The sequence below is a fragment of the Cyclopterus lumpus genome, chromosome 2 (genome assembly GCF_009769545.1).
Source record: "Cyclopterus lumpus isolate fCycLum1 chromosome 2, fCycLum1.pri, whole genome shotgun sequence".
Classification (NCBI taxonomy): Eukaryota; Metazoa; Chordata; class Actinopteri; order Perciformes; family Cyclopteridae; genus Cyclopterus; species Cyclopterus lumpus.
The window spans coordinates 12,047,662-12,069,925 of NC_046967.1; the positions used below are offsets into that span (position 1 = coordinate 12,047,662).

General features: G+C 46.8%; 1 protein-coding gene across 2 annotated transcripts; it reads right to left on the reverse strand.

The window, feature by feature from the left end:
- Positions 1–1,170: 1,170 nt before the first annotated feature.
- LOC117742246 (NLR family CARD domain-containing protein 3-like) lies at positions 1,171–22,258 on the reverse strand. 2 transcript variants are annotated; one of them, XM_034549359.1, is made up of 10 exons: positions 22,247–22,258; positions 20,617–20,745; positions 19,408–19,486; positions 19,031–19,259; positions 17,064–18,867; positions 14,206–14,379; positions 12,687–12,860; positions 11,348–11,521; positions 9,768–9,941; positions 1,171–2,394 (listed from the first exon to the last, which is right to left on the reverse strand). In XM_034549359.1, exons 1-10 carry the CDS (start codon positions 22,252–22,254, stop codon positions 2,385–2,387), a joined length of 2,955 nt encoding a protein of 984 aa, XP_034405250.1. In that variant the 5' UTR covers positions 22,255–22,258; the 3' UTR covers positions 1,171–2,384. The 2 variants fall into 2 exon arrangements, with proteins under 2 accessions (XP_034405250.1, XP_034405252.1); XM_034549361.1 differs by lacking the exons at positions 9,768–9,941; positions 11,348–11,521; positions 12,687–12,860; positions 14,206–14,379 and adding exons at positions 5,872–6,045; positions 16,807–16,980.
- Between the last annotated feature and the right edge of the window lie 6 nt (positions 22,259–22,264).

Below are 22,264 nucleotides of genomic sequence, written 5' to 3' on the forward strand. Positions count from 1 at the left end.
TGGAGTTGCCCAGGGTGAGAGGCGCCGGGCGGGAGTGGGGATACTCACGAGCCCCCGGCTGAGCGCCGCTGTGTTGGAGTTTTCCCCGGGGAACAAGAGGGTCGCCTCCCTGCGCCTACGAGTTGCGGGGAGTAAGGCTCTGACTGTTGTTTGTGCTTATGCACCCAACAGCATTTCGGAGTATCCGGCCTTCTTGGAGTCGGTGGGAGGGGTAGATCTTCTAGGAGGGATTTGTAGCCTATGATGTAGAAATCCGAAGGGGGGTGATTAGGAGCAGCGGCCTGACTAATCTGATCCTAATTGGTGCTTTTTTGTTGGACTTATGTGCTCGTCACTGGTCATAACAAACGCCATGTTCAAGTACAGGGCTATTTATAAGTGTACATGGTACCAGAATAACCAAGGCCAAAGATCGATGATCAACTTTGTGGTCGGATCATCAGAACTTTGGTCGAATGTCTTGGACGCCCCGGGGAAGAGAATAGCAGAGCTGTCTACTGATAGTCACTACCTGGTATGGAGTTGAATGTGACAGCTGGGGAGGCTGCTGGAACAACCTGGTAATAGAGAATAGCAGAGTGCAATACTTATGTGCAATACCCTAAAACATACATTCCTATCCCCTAATATCAATAATCTGCATGATCTCTATTGTCATCTATTGTCGTGCACAGCGGCAGTGGAGGAGTAAAAAGGGGGTTACTCCAGGATCGTTGCCCTGGAAGCCTGTGCACCGTGACACTGTCGTCAACTGCGCCGCACGGTCACGCGGCACCCCGTTCGTGCCTCGGATGACCTCCCCGGAGAGAAACCTGGTTTTTAATTAGCGTTAGGAATATTCTAACCCAACCAGGTAAAGTGTACACCGTCGTTATTTATTCATAGCTATAACGGCCGGATAGGGATCGGATCAAACACTCAGACTTAATACTTTGTGACAAACCCTGAAGCCTGTAGACAACCTGTAGACAAAAAGAAGTCCGACTGAAAGTCAGGGGTCCCCCCAGTGGTATTTCTCTCCTTTCAAAGCCAAATGTGTGCAGGGAATAAGTGTGTCCGTATCAGTTTGTGTAGCCGTGGGGATGTAGCTCAACTCACCTCAGGGGCTGATGACGACGTCAGTCGGAACTGATGAAGTGATGGCTCAGAAAAGGCTGGAAAACGACTTCATTCATTAATTAAACTGCAATGCAGTATGTATTTATTTATTTAACACAAGAGTGAAAAAGGATTAACAAATAAGTGAAATTCTAGCTAATGCGTAAAGTGTTCGCCACAAAGTGCGGAGATTTGAAAAATCAATATCTGACGGGCTGTATCGGTTTAGAAAACCAAAACGAAGACCTCTCCTTTAACTTTTGACCGTCCGGGGGATAAGCTGGGCCCCATCCTCCTCCTTCCCAGGCTGCAGTGACCTTATCCTCAGGGACCCATATCTCCCCCTTTCTTAATCTTTGGGAGAAGCTCCTTAATTTATGACTTGAATTGTTTGATATCAATTTTCACAGAAACTCCGGACTCAGTTGGCAACACCTGCTCATACAGCTTAAGACAATCAAGGATACAACAGTGACCTCTCAATAGTACACATCAGTACAAGACTTAAAAAAGAATGGCATTGTAGTACAGAGTATATCAAATACATACATCACACATAGATTATATTCTAGAGTGCACACACTATATAGAGACTCTACCACCAAGTCAGCTGCTCCCGTTATGCGGTCTGCAGCGTAAAAACACCTTAATCATAGAACTCTCAATATAAGAAATAGAATATCTGTTCCAGAGATGGGTAATCGATACTGCAGAGACCAGTAAGTATATAGACACTTCCTTGTTCTGCTGCCCGGGAATATGTGTATGCTGGGACGCTTGAGCCGGCGACCGGCCAGCACCCCCGACGTGAAGGCGGAACGAGGACCCATCGCTGCTTGCAGCTTTAATGGTATATTTGTTACTGGTTAAGAGTAAATAAAGATCAAACACAGCAAAAATTGAATTTTCAGGTTCGCCTAGAAAAGAAAAGCACTTTCAGGATGATTATCTCCTGGAAGGATGCAGAGCAAAGGTCAACCACAGAGATCATAGCACTCTATTGGAACAGTCTCTCACTGTATTTATTACTTTAAATTTTTCTCATAATTACTAAAATATCATATTATAATGAGCTTTATAAATCGGTATTGTAAATTAATATTTGATTATTATTTCTGCAGAAAATAAAAACTTGTCTGTTGGATCATAAAGTTGACACACACACACATGTTGTTGTGTCTTGGACATCTTCTTCTTCTGGTCTTTTAAAAGTCTTCTGCTGTGTGGTCGACTAAATCAAATCCAGGTGGAGTCCGTCTCCAGATGGATCATCAGCACTCAGCTGATCACTTCCATCTGAGGAGAGAAGAAGACAACATAAGAGATGGATCGGTGTCTCCAGAGACTCCCTTCATCAGGAGGAAGGGTAGCAGGGCCTCCAGGCGGTGCAGCTTCCTCTCAGCTCTCATGTTAACCTCCACTGAGCTCCAAGCTCACACACCTGCAGCCCCTTTGGGTCGTCCAGGCTGAGTCTTTGCTGAGGGTCCTGAACGCATCACGACTGCAGAACCAGAGAGGTGTTCACTGCTCGCTGTACAGATGGATTCAACTCTTTTCTGCTGCGTTCACAACAAACGCAAAGCCACGCGACTTCATACAGAGTCAAAGCAAAGAAGGACTAAAAGGACAACATGTGAATGGACATATTTCGACACGAGTGAGAACGTGACGTGACGCTGCGTCTATAAAGCCAATCGGTGTTGAGATGCTCCTGCTTCGTCTCTGACGTCCTGACGTTGAAAAGAAAGCACAGCTGGAGGCGTTCCCTACGAGGCCTTGTATTAGTCCAGAGACCAGATGGAACTGGGTCCCTTCCCCAGAGTCTTTGTGCTTTCTCTCCTCACAGGTTCTCTGTGTCGTGTTGCCTCTGGACCCTGGTCCTGCCTCCTGCTGGGGTCCTGCCCGACCCCTCCTGCTACTATCATTGGTATGTGTAGGTACATGCAATTAGTATAGCCACAACCATCTGGTCACATGACATCTATTGTACTTCTGGTCACATGACATCTATTGTTCATCTGGTCACATGACATCTATTGTTCATCTGGTCACATGACATCTATTGTTCATCTGGTCACATGACATCTATTGTACTTCTGGTCACATGACATCTATTGTACTTCTGGTCACATGACATCTATTGTTCATCTGGTCACATGACATCTATTGTACTTCTGGTCACATGACATCTATTGTACTTCTGGTCACATGACATCTATTGTTCATCTGGTCACATGACATCTATTGTTCATCTGGTCACATGACATCTATTGTACTTCTGGTCACATGACATCTATTGTTCATCTGGTCACATGACATCTATTGTACTTCTGGTCACATGACATCTATTGTACTTCTGGTCACATGACATCTATTGTTCATCTGGTCACATGACATCTATTGTACTTCTGGTCACATGACATCTATTGTACTTCTGGTCACATGACATCTATTGTACTTCTGGTCACATGACATCTATTGTACTTCTGGTCACATGACATCTATTGTACTTCTAGTCACATGACATCTATTGTTCATCTGGTCACATGACATCTATTGTACTTCTGGTCACATGACATCTATTGTTCATCTGGTCACATGACATCTATTGTTCATCTGGTCACATGACATCTATTGTACTTCTGGTCACATGACATCTATTGTTCATCTGGTCACATGACATCTATTGTACTTCTGGTCACATGACATCTATTGTTCATCTGGTCACATGACATCTATTGTTCATCTGGTCACATGACATCTATTGTACTTCTAGTCACATGACATCTATTGTTCATCTGGTCACATGACATCTAGTGTTCATCTGGTCACATGACATCTAGTGTTCATCTGGTCACATGACATCTATTGTACTTCTGGTCACATGACATCTATTGTTCATCTGGTCACATGACATCTATTGTACTTCTGGTCACATGACATCTAGTGTTCATCTGGTCACATGACATCTATTGTACTTCTAGTCACATGACATCTATTGTTCATCTGGTCACATGACATCTATTGTTCATCTGGTCACATGACATCTATTGTTCATCTGGTCACATGACATCTATTGTACTTCTGGTCACATGACATCCTGATAGATCCTCCTCCGTCGTTAACCCTTTTCTCCCCATGTTGGAGAGTTGTTCATGATGTGAAAGTCAGAGGATGTCATATGTGTACATATTGTAAATCCCTCTGAGGAGAGTTTTGTGATTTGGGGCTATATATATATATATATATATATATATATATATATATATATATATATATATAGAGAGAGAGAATATATAATAAATAGCCCCAAATCACAAAACTCTCCTCAGAGGGATTTACAATATGTACAATCTGTGTGTGTGTATATATATATATATATATATATATATATATATATAACAACTTTTAGTTTTGCACCCGTGGGCCACATGGGTTATCAATTGAAGACACCAGAGGTATTACTGTTATCCAGGAGACGCTCAGTTACAATACCGCTTCCCACCACTTGGTGGCGGTAATGCGTCAGTCAGTTGTTTTACAAGCTCTGATAGGCAGAAGAAGACACTCAGTAGCGAAAGTTATGTATTTAAAACGAAAAAATTAAGATGAAAGTGGTGATAAAACCCCCAAAAGTCTAAATGTTTTGCCAGAGTACAATCCCGACTTCCCTAAGTAGAGCTTTGTTAACGGAGGGCACGAGGCAGAGCCAGAGCCCTGTGTGTGTATTATTTTATTTTATTTACAGTTTATTTCATTTGAAACTTATTATTTTGAATGTGTCCATTTTACTACCACATATTTATTTATCAAATTTCAATTTCTCCATTTTATTGAGTCTCTCCTTTGGTTCTCTAGTAAAATCTATTTCTTTGTTAATAAGCCTTTACATTAGTTATTGTATTAGCTTGATTTGTTCCATGAATTGTTCGCCTTTTGGGCGTCTTGTTGTTGTTGTTGTGCAGGTTTACATACACGTGATAAACAAATGTCCTTGTGATCACATTGTGTCATGTTTTTACTTGTTCAACTGTAAGTGGATTTGATTTAGTTATTGAATACAAATCAAATGAAGGGAGATCAATTAATTAAACGGTGTTACTCTTCGAATGGGCCCCGAGGTCAAGAAGGTTAAGAACCCTGGTCTATGGGACGTTATGTGGAGTGTTTATGGAGCAGCTACAACGTTAGCTTAGCATTGATCGAGCCAGACTCCATTCAGAAAACTAATATTTTAAAAGTTGTTTTCTTGTCGTCTTGTGGACAAAATTAAGAAAACATGAATTTAGACTTTTCTTGAATCTGCTTCATTTTTACCCGTTCATTGTAATTCAATCACAGCTGAATCTGTATTTTGGGTTCTTACAGCTGCAGTAAACCAGATCCAGAGAATTCATTCTCCAGATGATGTCATGAACCAGACGTGATGAAGTTTGGTTTCCAGGATCTCTGGAACCTGCTCAACATGAACAAAGCAGCACTAGTGGACTGATGATTGGCTCCGTGGAGGAAAAGACTGAGCAATAAAACACCAGATAATGTTCTTGGTTACTAAATGTAATGCTGGTTCTATGAAGTGAGAGCCAGTGGTGTGCAGGCTTCAGTCAGACTGATCTCACATCTTTAACGGAGATGATCAATAGTTTGATAGTTTGATGAATGAGGACCGCTATCTCTAAATACCTCGTGATGCCGTCAGCTGGGATCCAGCTTCACTTCCTGTAGACGTGAACAACAACAACAACAACACAAGGACTCAAACCCTCTACTGACCTCAGAGTCTCCAGTCTACAATGTGGACTCTCCAGAAAACCACTCAGCAGCTTCACTCCTGAATCCTGCAGCTGGTTTCCTCTCAGATCCAGTTCTCTCAGACTGGAGGGGTTTGACTTCAGAGCTGATCCCAGAGAAGAACAGCCTTCATCTGAGATCTGACACCATGACAGACTGAAAACACACAAAACAACAGAGTTTATCATATCAATACACAATGAATCATTATTTACATCATCAACATGAGTGTCTTTCATGTTGGTTTACTCATCAATACTCTATGAGTCTCTCTGAGTGACATTGTGGAGGAGAAGGACAGGGGGCCCCTGACCCTTTGACCCCTAAACCTTTGGCCCCTGACCTTTTAGCCCCTGACCCTTGGGCCCCTGACTCTTGGACCCTGACCCTTTAGCCCCTGACTCTTTGGCCCCTGATCCTTTGGGCCCCTGACCCTTTGGCCCCTGGCTCTTTGGCCCCTGGCCGTTGGGCCCCTGACTCTTTGGCCCCTGATCCTTTTGGCCCCTGACACTTGGGCCCCTGACTCTTTGGCCCCTGATCCTTTTGGCCCCTGACTCTTTGGCCCCTGACCCTTTGGCCCCTGACCTTTTGAGCCCCTGACTCTTTGGCCCCTGACTCTTTGGCCCCTGACCCTTGGGCCCCTGGCTCTTTGGCCCCTGACTCTTTGGCCCCTGATCCTTTGGCCCCTGACCCTTTGGCCCCTGACCCTTTGGCCCCTGATCCTTTGGCCCCTGGCTCTTTGGCCCCTGGCTCTGACCCAGTAGACCTGTTCAGTAGTCCACCAGCAGCATGAATCCACACCAGTTGTACATTTCATGATTGTAGAGGATGACATGCAGACAACGAGGCAGCTGATGTGAAGTGGAACATATGACCAGGAAATGTAACACGTGATGATCAATACGTAGACCAATCAGATAGTTATTGATTAAACATGAAGGTGCTACACTAGCAGCAGACAGTGAACCCACCTCAGAGTCTCCAGACTACAATGTGGACTCTCCAGAAAACCACTCAGCAGCTTCACTCCTGAATCCTGCAGCTTGTTTCTACTCAGATCCAGTTCTCTCAGACTGGAGGGGTTTGACTTCAGAGCTGATCCCAGAGAAGAACAGCCTTCATCTGAGATCTCACACCATGACAGACTGAAAACACACAAAACAACAGAGTTTATCATATCAATACACAATGAATCATTATTTACATCATCAACATGAGTGTCTTTCATGTTGTTTCCTCTTCTTTTGTAAACAGACATGTTGTTAAAATCATGTCACTAAGAAGAAGAGAAGAAGACAGAAACAATGTGTTCATAATCAATCAGATGTGATCAGGTTTTAAAGGTTTCCTGCAGCTGGTAGCAGACGTGTAGAAGCAGCTCACGGCAGGAGGAGTCAGGACTTCACACAAGATTAACGTATCAGAATGATCATTAAACTAATATTTGATTCACAATGTATAAATGTTTGGTTCTTCAATGTGATTAAATAACTCTTTATAATGATGAACATTGACTCACTCAAGTATAGTATATATATATAATATTAATAAAGTATGGAACATATAGTTTACTCATCAATACTCTATGTGTCTCTCTGAGGGACATTCTGGAGGTGAAGGACAGGGGGCCCCTGTCCCTTTGACCCCCTGAATTTGGGCCCCTGAAACTTTGGGCCCTGACCCTTTGGCCCCTGACCTTTTGGCCCCTGTCCCTTTGGCCCCTGAACCCTTGGTCCCCTAACCCTTTGGCCCCTGATCCTTTGGCCTCTGCCACTTTGGGCACCTGACCCTTTGGCCCCTGATCCCCATGGCCCCTGACCTTTTGGCCCCTGACTATTTGGCCCCCAATCCTTTTGGCCCCTGACCCTTGGGCCCCTGACTCTTTGGCCCCTGATCCTTTGGCCCCTGATCCTTTTGGCCCCTAACCCTTGGGCCCCTGACCCTTTGGCCCCTGACCCTTGGGCCCCTGGCTCTTTGGCCCCTGACTCTTTGGCCCCTGACCCTTGGGCACCTGACCCTTTGGCCCCTGATCCCCATGGCCCCTGACCTTTTGGCCCCTGACGCTTTGGCCCCTGACTATTTGGCCCCCAATCCTTTTGGCCCCTGACCCTTGGGCCCCTGACTCTTTGGCCCCTGATCCTTTTGGCCCCTAACCCTTGGGCCCCTGTCCCTTTGGCCCCTGACCTTTTGGGCCCTGAAACGTTGGCCCCTGACCCTTGGGCCCCTTGCTCTTTGGCCCCTGATCCTTTGGCCCCTGGCTCTTTGGCCCCTGGCTCTGACCCAGTAGACCTGTTCAGTAGTCCACCAGCAGCATGAATCCACACCAGTTGTACATTTCATGATTGTAGAGGATGACATGCAGACAACGAGGCAGCTGATGTGAAGTGGAACATATGACCAGGAAATGTAACACGTGATGATCAATACGTAGACCAATCAGATAGTTATTGATTAAACATGAAGGTGCTACACTAGCAGCAGACAGTGAACCCACCTCAGAGTCTCCAGACTACAATGTGGACTCTCCAGAAAACCACTCAGCAGCTTCACTCCTGAATCCTGCAGCTTGTTTCTACTCAGATCCAGTTCTCTCAGACTGGAGGGGTTTGACTTCAGAGCTGATCCCAGAGAAGAACAGCCTTCAACTGAGATCTGACAGTCTGAGAGACTGAAAACACACAAAACAACAGAGTTTATCATATCAATACACAATGAATCATTATTTACATCATCAACATGAGTGTCTTTCATGTTGTTTCCTCTTCTTTTGTAAACAGACATGTTGTTAAAATCATGTCACTAAGAAGAAGAGAAGAAGACAGAAACAATGTGTTCATAATCAATCAGATGTGATCAGGTTTTAAAGGTTTCCTGCAGCTGGTAGCAGACGTGTAGAAGCAGCTCACGGCAGGAGGAGTCAGGACTTCACACAAGATTAACGTATCAGAATGATCATTAAACTAATATTTGATTCACAATGTATAAATGTTTGGTTCTTCAATGTGATTAAATAACTCTTTATAATGATGAACATTGACTCACTCAAGTATAGTATATATATAATATTAATAAAGTATGGAACATATAGTTTACTCATCAATACTCTATGTGTCTCTCTGAGGGACATTCTGGAGGTGAAGGACAGGGGGCCCCTGTCCCTTTGACCCCCTGAATTTGGGCCCCTGAAACTTTGGGCCCTGACCCTTTGGCCCCTGACCTTTTGGCCCCTGTCCCTTTGGCCCCTGTCCCTTTGGCCCCTGAACCCTTGGTCCCCTAACCCTTTGGCCCCTGATCCTTTGGCCTCTGCCACTTTGGGCACCTGACCCTTTGGCCCCTGATCCCCATGGCCCCTGACCTTTTGGCCCCTGACCTTTTGGCCCCTGACCTTTTGGCCCCTGACTATTTGGCCCCAAATCCTTTTGGCCCCTGACCCTTGGGCCCCTGACTCTTTGGCCCCTGATCCTTTGGCCCCTGATCCTTTTGGCCCCTAACCCTTGGGCCCCTGACCCTTTGGCCCCTGACCCTTGGGCCCCTGGCTCTTTGGCCCCTGACTCTTTGGCCCCTGACCCTTGGGCCCCTGACCCTTTGGCCCCTGACCTTTTGGGCCCCTGACCCTTTGGCCCCTGACCCTTTGGCCCCTGGCTCTTTGGCCCCTGGCTCTGACCCAGTAGACCTGTTCAGTAGTCCACCAGCAGCATGAATCCACACCAGTTGTACATTTCATGATTGTAGAGGATGACATGCAGACAACGAGGCAGCTGATGTGAAGTGGAACATATGACCAGGAAATGTAACACGTGATGATCAATACGTAGACCAATCAGATAGTTATTGATTAAACATGAAGGTGCTACACTAGCAGCAGACAGTGAACCCACCTCAGAGTCTCCAGACTACAATGTGGACTCTCCAGAAAACCACTCAGCAGCTTCACTCCTGAATCCTGCAGCTGGTTTCCACTCAGATCCAGTTTTCTCAGACTGGAGGGGTTTGACTTCAGAGCTGATCCCAGAGAAGAACAGCCTTCAACTGAGATCTGACACCATGACAGACTGAAAACACACAAAACAACAGAGTTTATCATATCAATACACAATGAATCATTATTTACATCATCAACATGAGTGTCTTTCATGTTGTTTCCTCTTCTTTTGTAAACAGACATGTTGTTAAAATCATGTCACTAAGAAGAAGAGAAGAAGACAGAAACAATGTGTTCATAATCAATCAGATGTGATCAGGTTTTAAAGGTTTCCTGCAGCTGGTAGCAGACGTGTAGAAGCAGCTCACGGCAGGAGGAGTCAGGACTTCACACAAGATTAACGTATCAGAATGATCATTAAACTAATATTTGATTCACAATGTATAAATGTTTGGTTCTTCAATGTGATTAAATAACTCTTTATAATGATGAACATTGACTCACTCAAGTATAGTATATATATAATATTAATAAAGTATGGAACATATAGTTTACTCATCAATACTCTATGTGTCTCTCTGAGGGACATTCTGGAGGTGAAGGACAGGGGGCCCCTGTCCCTTTGACCCCCTGAATTTGGGCCCCTGAAACTTTGGGCCCTGACCCTTTGGCCCCTGACCTTTTGGCCCCTGTCCCTTTGGCCCCTGAACCCTTGGTCCCCTAACCCTTTGGCCCCTGATCCTTTGGCCTCTGCCACTTTGGGCACCTGACCCTTTGGCCCCTGATCCCCATGGCCCCTGACCTTTTGGCCCCTGACCTTTTGGCCCCTGACGCTTTGGCCCCTGACCTTTTGGCCCCTGACGCTTTGGCCCCTGACTATTTGGCCCCCAATCCTTTTGGCCCCTGACCCTTGGGCCCCTGACTCTTTGGCCCCTGATCCTTTGGCCCCTGATCCTTTTGGCCCCTAACCCTTGGGCCCCTGTCCCTTTGGCCCCTGACCTTTTTGGCCCCTGAAACTTTGGCCCCTGACCCTTGGAACCCTGGCTCTTTGGCCCCTGTCCCTTGGTCCCCTAACCCTTTGGCCCCTGACCCTTTGGCCCCTGATCCTTTGGGCCCCTGTCCCTTTGGCCCCTGACCCTTTGGCCCCTGACCCTTGGGCCCCTGTCCCTTGGGCCCCTGGCTCTTTGGCCCCTGACTCTTTGGCCCCTGATCCTTTGGCCCCTGACCCTTTGGCCCCTGACTCTTTGGCCCCTGACCCTTTGGCCCCTGACCCTTTGGCCCCTGATCCTTTGGCCCCTGGCTCTTTGGCCCCTGGCTCTGACCCAGTAGACCTGTTCAGTAGTCCACCAGCAGCATGAATCCACACCAGTTGTACATTTCATGATTGTAGAGGATGACATGCAGACAACGAGGCAGCTGATGTGAAGTGGAACATATGACCAGGAAATGTAACACGTGATGATCAATACGTAGACCAATCAGATAGTTATTGATTAAACATGAAGGTGCTACACTAGCAGCAGACAGTGAACCCACCTCAGAGTCTCCAGACTACAATGTGGACTCTCCAGAAAACCACTCAGCAGCTTCACTCCTGAATCCTGCAGCTGGTTTTCACTCAGATCCAGTTTTCTCAGACTGGAGGGGTTTGACTTCAGAGCTGATCCCAGAGAAGAACAGCCTTCAACTGAGATCTGACACCATGACAGACTGAAAACACACAAAACAACAGAGTTTATCATATCAATACACAATGAATCATTATTTACATCATCAACATGAGTGTCTTTCATGTTGTTTCCTCTTCTTTTGTAAACAGACATGTTGTTAAAATCATGTCACTAAGAAGAAGAGAAGAAGACAGAAACAATGTGTTCATAATCAATCAGATGTGATCAGGTTTTAAAGGTTTCCTGCAGCTGGTAGCAGACGTGTAGAAGCAGCTCACGGCAGGAGGAGTCAGGACTTCACACAAGATTAACGTATCAGAATGATCATTAAACTAATATTTGATTCACAATGTATAAATGTTTGGTTCTTCAATGTGATTAAATAACTCTTTATAATGATGAACATTGACTCACTCAAGTATAGTATATATATAATATTAATAAAGTATGGAACATATAGTTTACTCATCAATACTCTATGTGTCTCTCTGAGGGACATTCTGGAGGTGAAGGACAGGGGGCCCCTGTCCCTTTGACCCCCTGAATTTGGGCCCCTGAAACTTTGGGCCCTGACCCTTTGGCCCCTGACCTTTTGGCCCCTGTCCCTTTGGCCCCTGAACCCTTGGTCCCCTAACCCTTTGGCCCCTGATCCTTTGGCCTCTGCCACTTTGGGCACCTGACCCTTTGGCCCCTGATCCCCATGGCCCCTGACCTTTTGGCCCCTGACTATTTGGCCCCCAATCCTTTTGGCCCCTGACCCTTGGGCCCCTGACTCTTTGGCCCCTGATCCTTTGGCCCCTGATCCTTTTGGCCCCTAACCCTTGGGCCCCTGACCCTTTGGCCCCTGACCCTTGGGCCCCTGGCTCTTTGGCCCCTGACTCTTTGGCCCCTGACCCTTGGGCCCCTGACCCTTTGGCCCCTGACCTTTTGGGCCCCTGACCCTTTGGCCCCTGACCCTTTGGCCCCTGGCTCTTTGGCCCCTGGCTCTGACCCAGTAGACCTGTTCAGTAGTCCACCAGCAGCATGAATCCACACCAGTTGTACATTTCATGATTGTAGAGGATGACATGCAGACAACGAGGCAGCTGATGTGAAGTGGAACATATGACCAGGAAATGTAACACGTGATGATCAATACGTAGACCAATCAGATAGTTATTGATTAAACATGAAGGTGCTACACTAGCAGCAGACAGTGAACCCACCTCAGAGTCTCCAGACTACAATGTGGACTCTCCAGAAAACCACTCAGCAGCTTCACTCCTGAATCCTGCAGCTTGTTTCCTCTCAGATCCAGTTTTCTCAGACTGGAGGGGTTTGACTTCAGAGCTGATCCCAGAGAAGAACAGCCTTCAACTGAGATCTGACACCATGACAGACTGAAAACACACAAAACAACAGAGTTTATCATATCAATACACAATGAATCATTATTTACATCATCAACATGAGTGTCTTTCATGTTGTTTCCTCTTCTTTTGTAAACAGACATGTTGTTAAAATCATGTCACTAAGAAGAAGAGAAGAAGACAGAAACAATGTGTTCATAATCAATCAGATGTGATCAGGTTTTAAAGGTTTCCTGCAGCTGGTAGCAGACGTGTAGAAGCAGCTCACGGCAGGAGGAGTCAGGACTTCACACAAGATTAACGTATCAGAATGATCATTAAACTAATATTTGATTCACAATGTATAAATGTTTGGTTCTTCAATGTGATTAAATAACTCTTTATAATGATGAACATTGACTCACTCAAGTATAGTATATATATAATATTAATAAAGTATGGAACATATAGTTTACTCATCAATACTCTGTGTCTCTCTGAGGGACATTCTGGAGGTGAAGGACAGGGGGCCCCTGTCCCTTTGACCCCCTGAATTTGGGCCCCTGAAACTTTGGGCCCTGACCCTTTGGCCCCTGACCTTTTGGCCCCTGTCCCTTTGGCCCCTGAACCCTTGGTCCCCTAACCCTTTGGCCCCTGATCCTTTGGCCTCTGCCACTTTGGGCACCTGACCCTTTGGCCCCTGATCCCCATGGCCCCTGACCTTTTGGCCCCTGACTATTTGGCCCCCAATCCTTTTGGCCCCTGACCCTTGGGCCCCTGACTCTTTGGCCCCTGATCCTTTGGCCCCTGATCCTTTTGGCCCCTAACCCTTGGGCCCCTGACCCTTTGGCCCCTGACCCTTGGGCCCCTGGCTCTTTGGCCCCTGACTCTTTGGCCCCTGACCCTTGGGCACCTGACCCTTTGGCCCCTGATCCCCATGGCCCCTGACCTTTTGGCCCCTGACGCTTTGGCCCCTGACTATTTGGCCCCCAATCCTTTTGGCCCCTGACCCTTGGGCCCCTGACTCTTTGGCCCCTGATCCTTTTGGCCCCTAACCCTTGGGCCCCTGTCCCTTTGGCCCCTGACCTTTTGGGCCCTGAAACGTTGGCCCCTGACCCTTGGGCCCCTTGCTCTTTGGCCCCTGATCCTTTGGCCCCTGGCTCTTTGGCCCCTGGCTCTGACCCAGTAGACCTGTTCAGTAGTCCACCAGCAGCATGAATCCACACCAGTTGTACATTTCATGATTGTAGAGGATGACATGCAGACAACGAGGCAGCTGATGTGAAGTGGAACATATGACCAGGAAATGTAACACGTGATGATCAATACGTAGACCAATCAGATAGTTATTGATTAAACATGAAGGTGCTACACTAGCAGCAGACAGTGAACCCACCTCAGAGTCTCCAGACTACAATGTGGACTCTCCAGAAAACCACTCAGCAGCTTCACTCCTGAATCCTGCAGCTTGTTTCTACTCAGATCCAGTTTTCTCAGACTGGAGGGGTTTGACTTCAGAGCTGATCCCAGAGAAGAACAGCCTTCATCTGAGATCTGACAGTCTGAGAGACTGAAAACACACAAAACAACAGAGTTTATCATATCAATACACAATGAATCATTATTTACATCATCAACATGAGTGTCTTTCATGTTGTTTCCTCTTCTTTTGTAAACAGACATGTTGTTAAAATCATGTCACTAAGAAGAAGAGAAGAAGACAGAAACAATGTGTTCATAATCAATCAGATGTGATCAGGTTTTAAAGGTTTCCTGCAGCTGGTAGCAGACGTGTAGAAGCAGCTCACGGCAGGAGGAGTCAGGACTTCACACAAGATTAACGTATCAGAATGATCATTAAACTAATATTTGATTCACAATGTATAAATGTTTGGTTCTTCAATGTGATTAAATAACTCTTTATAATGATGAACATTGACTCACTCAAGTATAGTATATATATAATATTAATAAAGTATGGAACATATAGTTTACTCATCAATACTCTATGTGTCTCTCTGAGGGACATTCTGGAGGTGAAGGACAGGGGGCCCCTGACCCTTTGACCCCTGACTCTTGGACCCCTTTGGCCCCTGATCCTTTGGCCCCTGACTCTTGGACCCCTGACCCCTTTGGCCCCTGACACTTGGGCCCCTGACCCCTTGGGCCTTTGGCCCCTGACCCTTGGGCCCCTGAACCCTTTGGCCCCTGACCCTTTGGCCTCTGCCACTTTGGGCCCCTGACCCTTTGAACCCCTAACCTTTTGGCCCCTGTCCCTTTGGCCCCTGACCCCTTGGGCCTCTGACCCTTTGGCGGCTGACCCTTGGGCCCCTGATTCTTGGGCCCCTGACTCTTGGACCCTTTGGCCCCTGACACTTGGGCCCTTGGCCCTTTGGCCCCTGATCCTTTGGCCCCTGACCCTTTAGCCCCTGATCCTTTGGCCTCTCATCCTTTGGGCCCCTGATCCTTTGGCCCCTGACCCTTTGGCCCCTGGCCCTTTGGCCCCTGATCCTTTTGGCCCCTGACCCCTGAACCTTTGGCCCCTGGCCCTTTGGCCCCTGATCCTTTTGGCCCCTGACCCTTTGGCCCCTGACTCTTTGGACCCTGACCCTTGGGCCGTTGGCCCTCCTACCCTTTGGCCCCTGACCCCTTGGGCCTCTGACCCTTTGGCAACTGACCCTTGGGCCCCTGACTCTTGGACCCTTTGGCCCCTGACTCTTGGACCCTTTGGCCCCTGACACTTGGGCCCCTGGCCCTTTGGCCCCTGACCCTTTAGCCCCTGGCCCTTTGGCCCCTGATCCTTTGGCCTCTGACCCTTGGGCCCCTGATCCTTTGGGCCCCTGACCCTTTGGCCCCTGACTCTTTGGCCCCTGACCCTTGGGCCCCTGACTCTTTGGCCCCTGACTCTTTGGCCCCTGACCCTTTGGCCCCTGACTCTTTGGCCCCTGACCCTTGGGCCCCTGACCCTTGGGCCCCTGACTCTTTGGCCCCTGACTCTTTGGCCCCTGATCCTTTGGCCCCTGACCCTTTGGCCCCTGCCACTTTGGCCCCTGATCCTTTGGCCCCTGGCTCTTTGGCCCCTGGCTCTGACCCAGTAGACCTGTTCAGTAGTCCACCAGCAGCATGAATCCACACCAGTTGTACATTTCATGATTGTAGAGGATGACATGCAGACAACGAGGCAGCTGATGTGAAGTGGAACATATGACCAGGAAATGTAACACGTGATGATCAATACGTAGACCAATCAGATAGTTATTGATTAAACATGAAGGCCCTTGGGCCCTGACCCTTTGGCCCCTGACCTTTTGGCCCCTGTCCCTTTGGCCCCTGACTCTTGGACCCCTTTGGCCCCTGATCCTTTGGCCCCTGTCCCTTTGGCCCCTGACTCTTGGACCCCTGACCCTTTGGCCCCTGACACTTGGGCCCCTGACCCCTTGGGCCTTTGGCCCCTGACCCTTGGGCCCTGACCCTTTGGCCCCTGACCTTTTGGCCCCTGTCCCTTTGGCCCCTGACCCTTGGGCCCCTGACTCTTGGACCCCTGACCCTTTGGCCCCTGACCCCTTGGGCCTTTGGCCCCTGACCCTTGGGCTCCTGAACCCTTTGGCCCCTGACCCTTTGGCCCCTGATCGTTTGGCCTCTGACACTTTGGGGCCCTGACCCTTTGGCCCCTGTCCCTTGGTCCCCTAACACATTCAAACCCTGATTCCAGTGAAAGAAGTTCTTCCAGCTCTAACAAACTCAAAGCAGGACTTAAAGCGTCCTGGTTCCCTGAAAGCAGGAGGGCCAAAAGATCTTCATGTTGGTGGACAAGACATCCAACACTTCCCAGCAGGATAGTGGCCACTTCTCCATTCACAGCATTATTTCCAGATGCATATAAGCAGACACACCAGTAGACATTGTTCTCCCCCAGTAACATGTTGGGAACACCACCATGAACTCAGTCAGACACTTAAACCACTACATCATCTGTGGTAAACCACCTGATCCTGACCTGAGGTGTTCAAGTGCACAGTGTGGACTCTCCAGTCCAGCAGACAGCAGCTTCAGTCCTGAATCCTGCAGGTTGTTGTGACTCAGGTCCAGGTCTTTCAGACTAGAGGACTGGGAGCTGAGGACTGAGGACAGAGCTCCACAGCTTCTCTTTGAGAGTTTACAGCCACTCAGCCTAAGGGAGGAACGGGGATTAATACAAACAACATGTTCAAAGTAAAACATCAAACCCATTTAGTAATGATAATGTATCCGTACTGAGCTTTGTTGGAGGCTTTGACCACCGGCAGCAGCCTCAGAAGAGCCTCCTCTGAAGCAGAGTATTCCTTCAGGTCAAACACCTCCAGATCTTTTCCTGATGACAGTAAGATGAAGACCAGAGCTGACCACTGAGCAGGAGACAGTTTATCGATGGAGAGACGTCCTGATCTCAGGGACTGTTGGATCTCCTCCACCAGAGAACCATCATTCAGTTCATTCAGACAGTGGAACAGATTGATGCTTTTCTCTGGAGAATCATTCTCACTGATCTTCTTCTTGATGTACTGGACTGTTTCCTGATTGGTCCGTGAGCTACTTCCTGTCTGTGGCAGCAGACCTCGTAAGAGAATCTGATTGCTCTGCAGGGAAAGACCCAGGAGGAAGCGGAGGAACAAGTCCAGGTGTCCATTTCGACTCTGTGAGGCCTTGTCCACAGCACTCTGGTAGAGATATATTGGTTCAGGTTTGTATCTAAAGACTTTAGACCAAAGGGAGGTTGTTTGTTCTTCTGCCAGCAGGTTGACACCAGAGTTGATGAAGGTCAGATGGACATGAAGAGCAGCCAGAAACTCCTGAACACTCAGATGGACGAAGCAGAACACCTGGTCCTGGTACAGTCCTCTCTCCTCTCTGAAGATCTGTGTGAACACTCCTGAGTACACTGAGGCTGCTCGGATATCGATGCCACACTCTGTGAGGTCGGATTCATAGAAGATCAGGTTCCCTTTCTGCAGCTGATCAAAAGCCAGTTTTCCCAGAGACTTTGTCATCTTCCTGCTCTCTGGACTCCAGTGTGGATCCATCTCCGCTCCTCCATCATACTTGACCTTCTTTACTTTGGACTGAACCACCAGGAAGTGGATGTACATCTCGGTCAGGGTCTTGGGCAGCTCTCCTCCCTCTGTGGTCTTCAACACGTCCTCCAGAACTGTAGCAGTGATCCAGCAGAAGACTGGGATGTGGCACATGATGTGGAGGCTTCGGGAGGTCTTGATGTGGGAGATGATCCTGCTGGCCTGCTCCTCATCTCTGAACCTCTTCCCGAAGTAGTCCTCCTTCTGTGGGTCAGTGAACCCTCTGACCTCTGTCACCAAGCCAACACAGTCAGGAGGGATCTGATTGGCTGCTGCAGGTCGTGTGGTTATCCAGAGGCGAGCAGAGGGAAGCAGGTTCCCCCTGAAGAGGTTTGTGAGCAGCACATCCACTGAGGTGGACTCTGTGACATCAGTCAGGACCTCATTGTTGTGGAAGTCCAGAGGAAGTCGACACTCATCCAGACCATCAAAGATGAACACAACCGGGAACTCTTCAAACCTGCAGATTGCTGCTTCTCTGGTTTCAGTGAAGAAGTGATGAACGAGTTCCACCAAGCTGAACTTCTTCTCTTTCAGCACATTCAGCTCTCTGAACGTGAATGGAAACGTGAACTGGATGTCCTGGTTGGCTTTGTCTTCAGCCCAGTCCAGAGTGAACTTCTGTGTTAGGACTGTTTTCCCAACGCCAGCCACTCCCTTTGTCATCACTGTTCTGATTGGTTCCTCTCCTCCAGACGAGGCTTTGAAGAGGTCTTCTTGTCCGATGGGGGTTTCTGGTCTGTGTGGTTTCCTGGATGCTGTTTCAATCTGTCTGACCTCGTGCTCCCCATTGACCTCTGCAGTCCCTCCCTCTGTGATGTAGAGCTCTGTGTAGATCTGGTTCAGGAGGGTTGGGTTTCCTGCTTTAGAGATGCCCTCAAACACACACTGGAACTTCTTCTTCAGGTTACATTTGAGTTTACGCTGACAAACTGCAGCAAGAAGTCCTGAATGAACACACAACAGAGAAGACCAATGAGTCAAAGAATAGACATCAACATGTCAGTTCCTCACAGAACGAGTCTATGAACATATTCTGGTCCATCTCTGGAGACATTAGTAAACGTCCCATTCATCCAGCATGTTAAACCTTCAGAGGAATCCTCTTACTGTTCTGCAGAAGGTCAGCCAGCTCCTCCTGCTTCATCCTCCTCAGGAAGTGCAGTGAGATCTTCAGAAATGCTCCTCTGCTGCTCCTCCTCTGCTCTTCATCCTCACCGTCCAACCCCTCCTCATCCTCCCTCTGACTGTCAAAGCATTCTGGGTAATCTGAACTCACAGCCTTCTGGATCTTCTTCAGCTCGTTCTTCACAAACGTGAGGATGTTCTCCTCCAGCAGCTGGAACAGAATATTATATGAATGACACAAACTAAAACCATGGAACCAAACATCAGATCCATGTTGGACCGACTGACCATCCACTGGTCTAAAGAGTGCAGCGTGGAGATGATTGACAACAGAATAGATGTACAGTAGATGGACAGACCATAAATATGGAGTCCAGGTGTGTTTGATGCTGCTGGGCAGACGGACCTCTGGGGCCCTCTGAGCTCTCCTGGTCCTCTCTGTGGAGGAGTCATGAACAATCAGCTCACATTGTGTTGGCACCACAGACTGTTTATTGGTCATGATTTTAAAACACAAATACGACAATAAGTTAAAGATGTTCTATCATGATTAATCATTTCATAGACCAGATGCTGAAGACTGTTTCATCTGTTTAAGAACTTACTCAGAAGAACGTTGTCCATCCCTGAAGTTAATAAAACCGCCTTTAGACCGATTACTCTTCAAGGACACACAGCTGGGTCCAGGAGACGTTTTCTCTCTGTGAACTGACAGAAACACTGACATGTACTCAACATCATCATCATCATCATCACTGATAGTAGTAAACACTGACATGTACTCATCATCATCATCATCCATCATCATGATCACTGATAGTAGTAAACACTGACATTTACTCATCATCATCTTCATCATCATCATCACTGAAACATAAAGGATTTAAATTTTCTTTTAACTGGTTTTATTTGACCATAAACGTTATTTTTATACCATTCAAACAGGTCACTAAATGGCAACAATGACACAACTTATTTATGGTTATTTATTTGTTGCTTATTCAAATCTCCAGATCTCTGAATGTAGACCCAGAACCCCTGCAGCTAGTCCCCAGACCTCTGAATGTAGACCCAGAACCCCTGCAGCTAGTCCCCAACCTCTGAATGTAGACACAGAACCCCTGCAGCTAGTCCCCAGATCTCTGAATGTAGACCCAGAACCCCTGCAGCTAGTCCCCAGACCTCTGAATGTAGACACAGAACCCTGCAGCTAGTCCCCAGACCTCTGTAGCTTGTACCCAGACCCCTTCAGCTAGTCCCCAGAACTCTGGCGCTATTCTAAAGACGTGTGCAGCTCTTCACAGTCACCTGTCTTAAGAAATCTGCAGCTATCAGAAAATCTGACCTCTCCTGATCGACTCTGTGGAGGAATTCGCTCACATTGTGTTTGCACCAGAGAGTGTTTACAGTTAATACATTACAATCAAAAACATAAAGACCAAAGGGCTAAATATATTGAGTACGGTCACGATTGATCATGAAAACAACACTGTGAATGATGCACGACCAATTCTGTGTTTCAGAACAGGTTGTCATCTGTTTCATCTGTTTTAAGAACTTACTCTGGGTCAGAAGAACGTCGTCCATCCCTGAAGTCAATAAAACCGCCTTTAGACCGATTACTCTTCAAGGACACACAGCTGGGTTCAGGTCCAGGTTCAGGTTCAGGTCCAGGGGACTTTAGTCTCTGATGGGTCCTACAACAGAGACCAGCAGGGAGGGGAATTCTGATTTTAATCTTCAGCCAGAGCAGCTGTTGGACAAACTAGCAGCTATGAACAAGAAAAGGATCAATACAGCAAAGTAGATTTAGACAAAGATTTCCTGAAAATGTGTGAGAGTGCTGAGAATCTGAAGATTATGATTAAAGAAGCTGTAATTATGTGACATGTGACGTTTAATCAACAAGGTTCACACAAAGAAGCTAATGCCAGACACAGAGATGCACATCTGTAACACATTATTATATTATTGTAGATTCACAGTTTAATGTACAAGTATAGAAAGAACAAAACACAAACAAAGTCATTAGGCTTAATTAACCACAGCTGAACTGACAGGAACACTGAGACCTGCTGTAAACTCACTGACCACCAGGGGGAGCTCTGTGATGTGTTCAAGTGCTCTCCGTTAATAAGACCGTCACACTGCTGTGTCCAGAGGGTTAACATGAGCACTTTGACCGTTGCCATGGACACAGCATGACATGTTGAACCTGCGATCCATCTCAGAGTTTGTCTAAAGAGCTCCAGTCAGCAACTTCATGTCAAATGTTAAGTCTGCTGCTTCAGGCAGTAAAACACACACATGATGTAATGTTCAGTAAATATAGAATACAAATAAATAAACTCTTCATAATGTAATGTTCAGTAAATATAGAATACAAATAAATAAGCTCTTCATAATGTAATGTTCAGTAAATATAGAATACAAATAAATAAGCTCTTAATAATGTAATGTTCAGTAAATATAGAATACAAATAAATAAACTCTTCATAATGTAATGTTCAGTAAATATAGAATACAAATAAATAAGCTCTTCACACAGCTCATGAAGCCGTCAGCTGGTCCTCTTCACACTCAGAGTCCCCATACAACTAGTCCCTAGAGTGATCATTCAGGATTGAAGGACACCAAACAAGTGAAAACAAGTACACTACGTGGCCCATGATCATGGCTCTGAGGAGGTTCAAAGAGTACTGATCCTCCAGGTGTGTTGGAGGTCTTTCCGTGACATGGAATGAGCACTGACTGGAAAGGCTAACTTTTCAAGAGAGAAGTTGTTCATGGGACTTGACGCTTGAACCATTCATTGGAGCCTTTAGATTAAAAATCCTTTTCCTCCAAAACATAAAGACATTACTTATATTTCTAAACAGGAAACTCATCTTTTCTCTTAAATGAATTGACAAGATTTATGTACGATATTTATATGAGTCTGTCATCTATACTGAAGTAATGCATTCTATGGAGTTTTAGATCATTGAGTGCAACTTGGAGAGCGTTAAAGGAACTTTGCAGGTTAGTGGGCAATACAACACAATATTGTATAATCAGCATCTAAATACAGTATGCATGGCAGTTAATTAAAGACTAACTAGTCCGAGACCTCTGTAAGTAGTCCCCAGACTGAAGCAACTATGAATGAAGACGGTGAAGGTGAAACAGGATCACAATGACCAGTGTTGAGTGTGATACCTTTTCATGTTGGGGATC

Coding starts and splice junctions, on each gene's coding strand:
- LOC117742246 (XM_034549359.1), bottom strand. Junction 19,487..20,616: donor GATGGACGACGTTCTTCTGA/CCCAGAGTAAGT, acceptor ACTCCTCCACAG/AGAGGACCAGGAGAGCTCAG. Junction 12,861..14,205: donor TGTAGTCTGGAGACTCTGAG/GTGGGTTCACTG, acceptor GTGTGTTTTCAG/TCTGTCATGGTGTCAGATCT.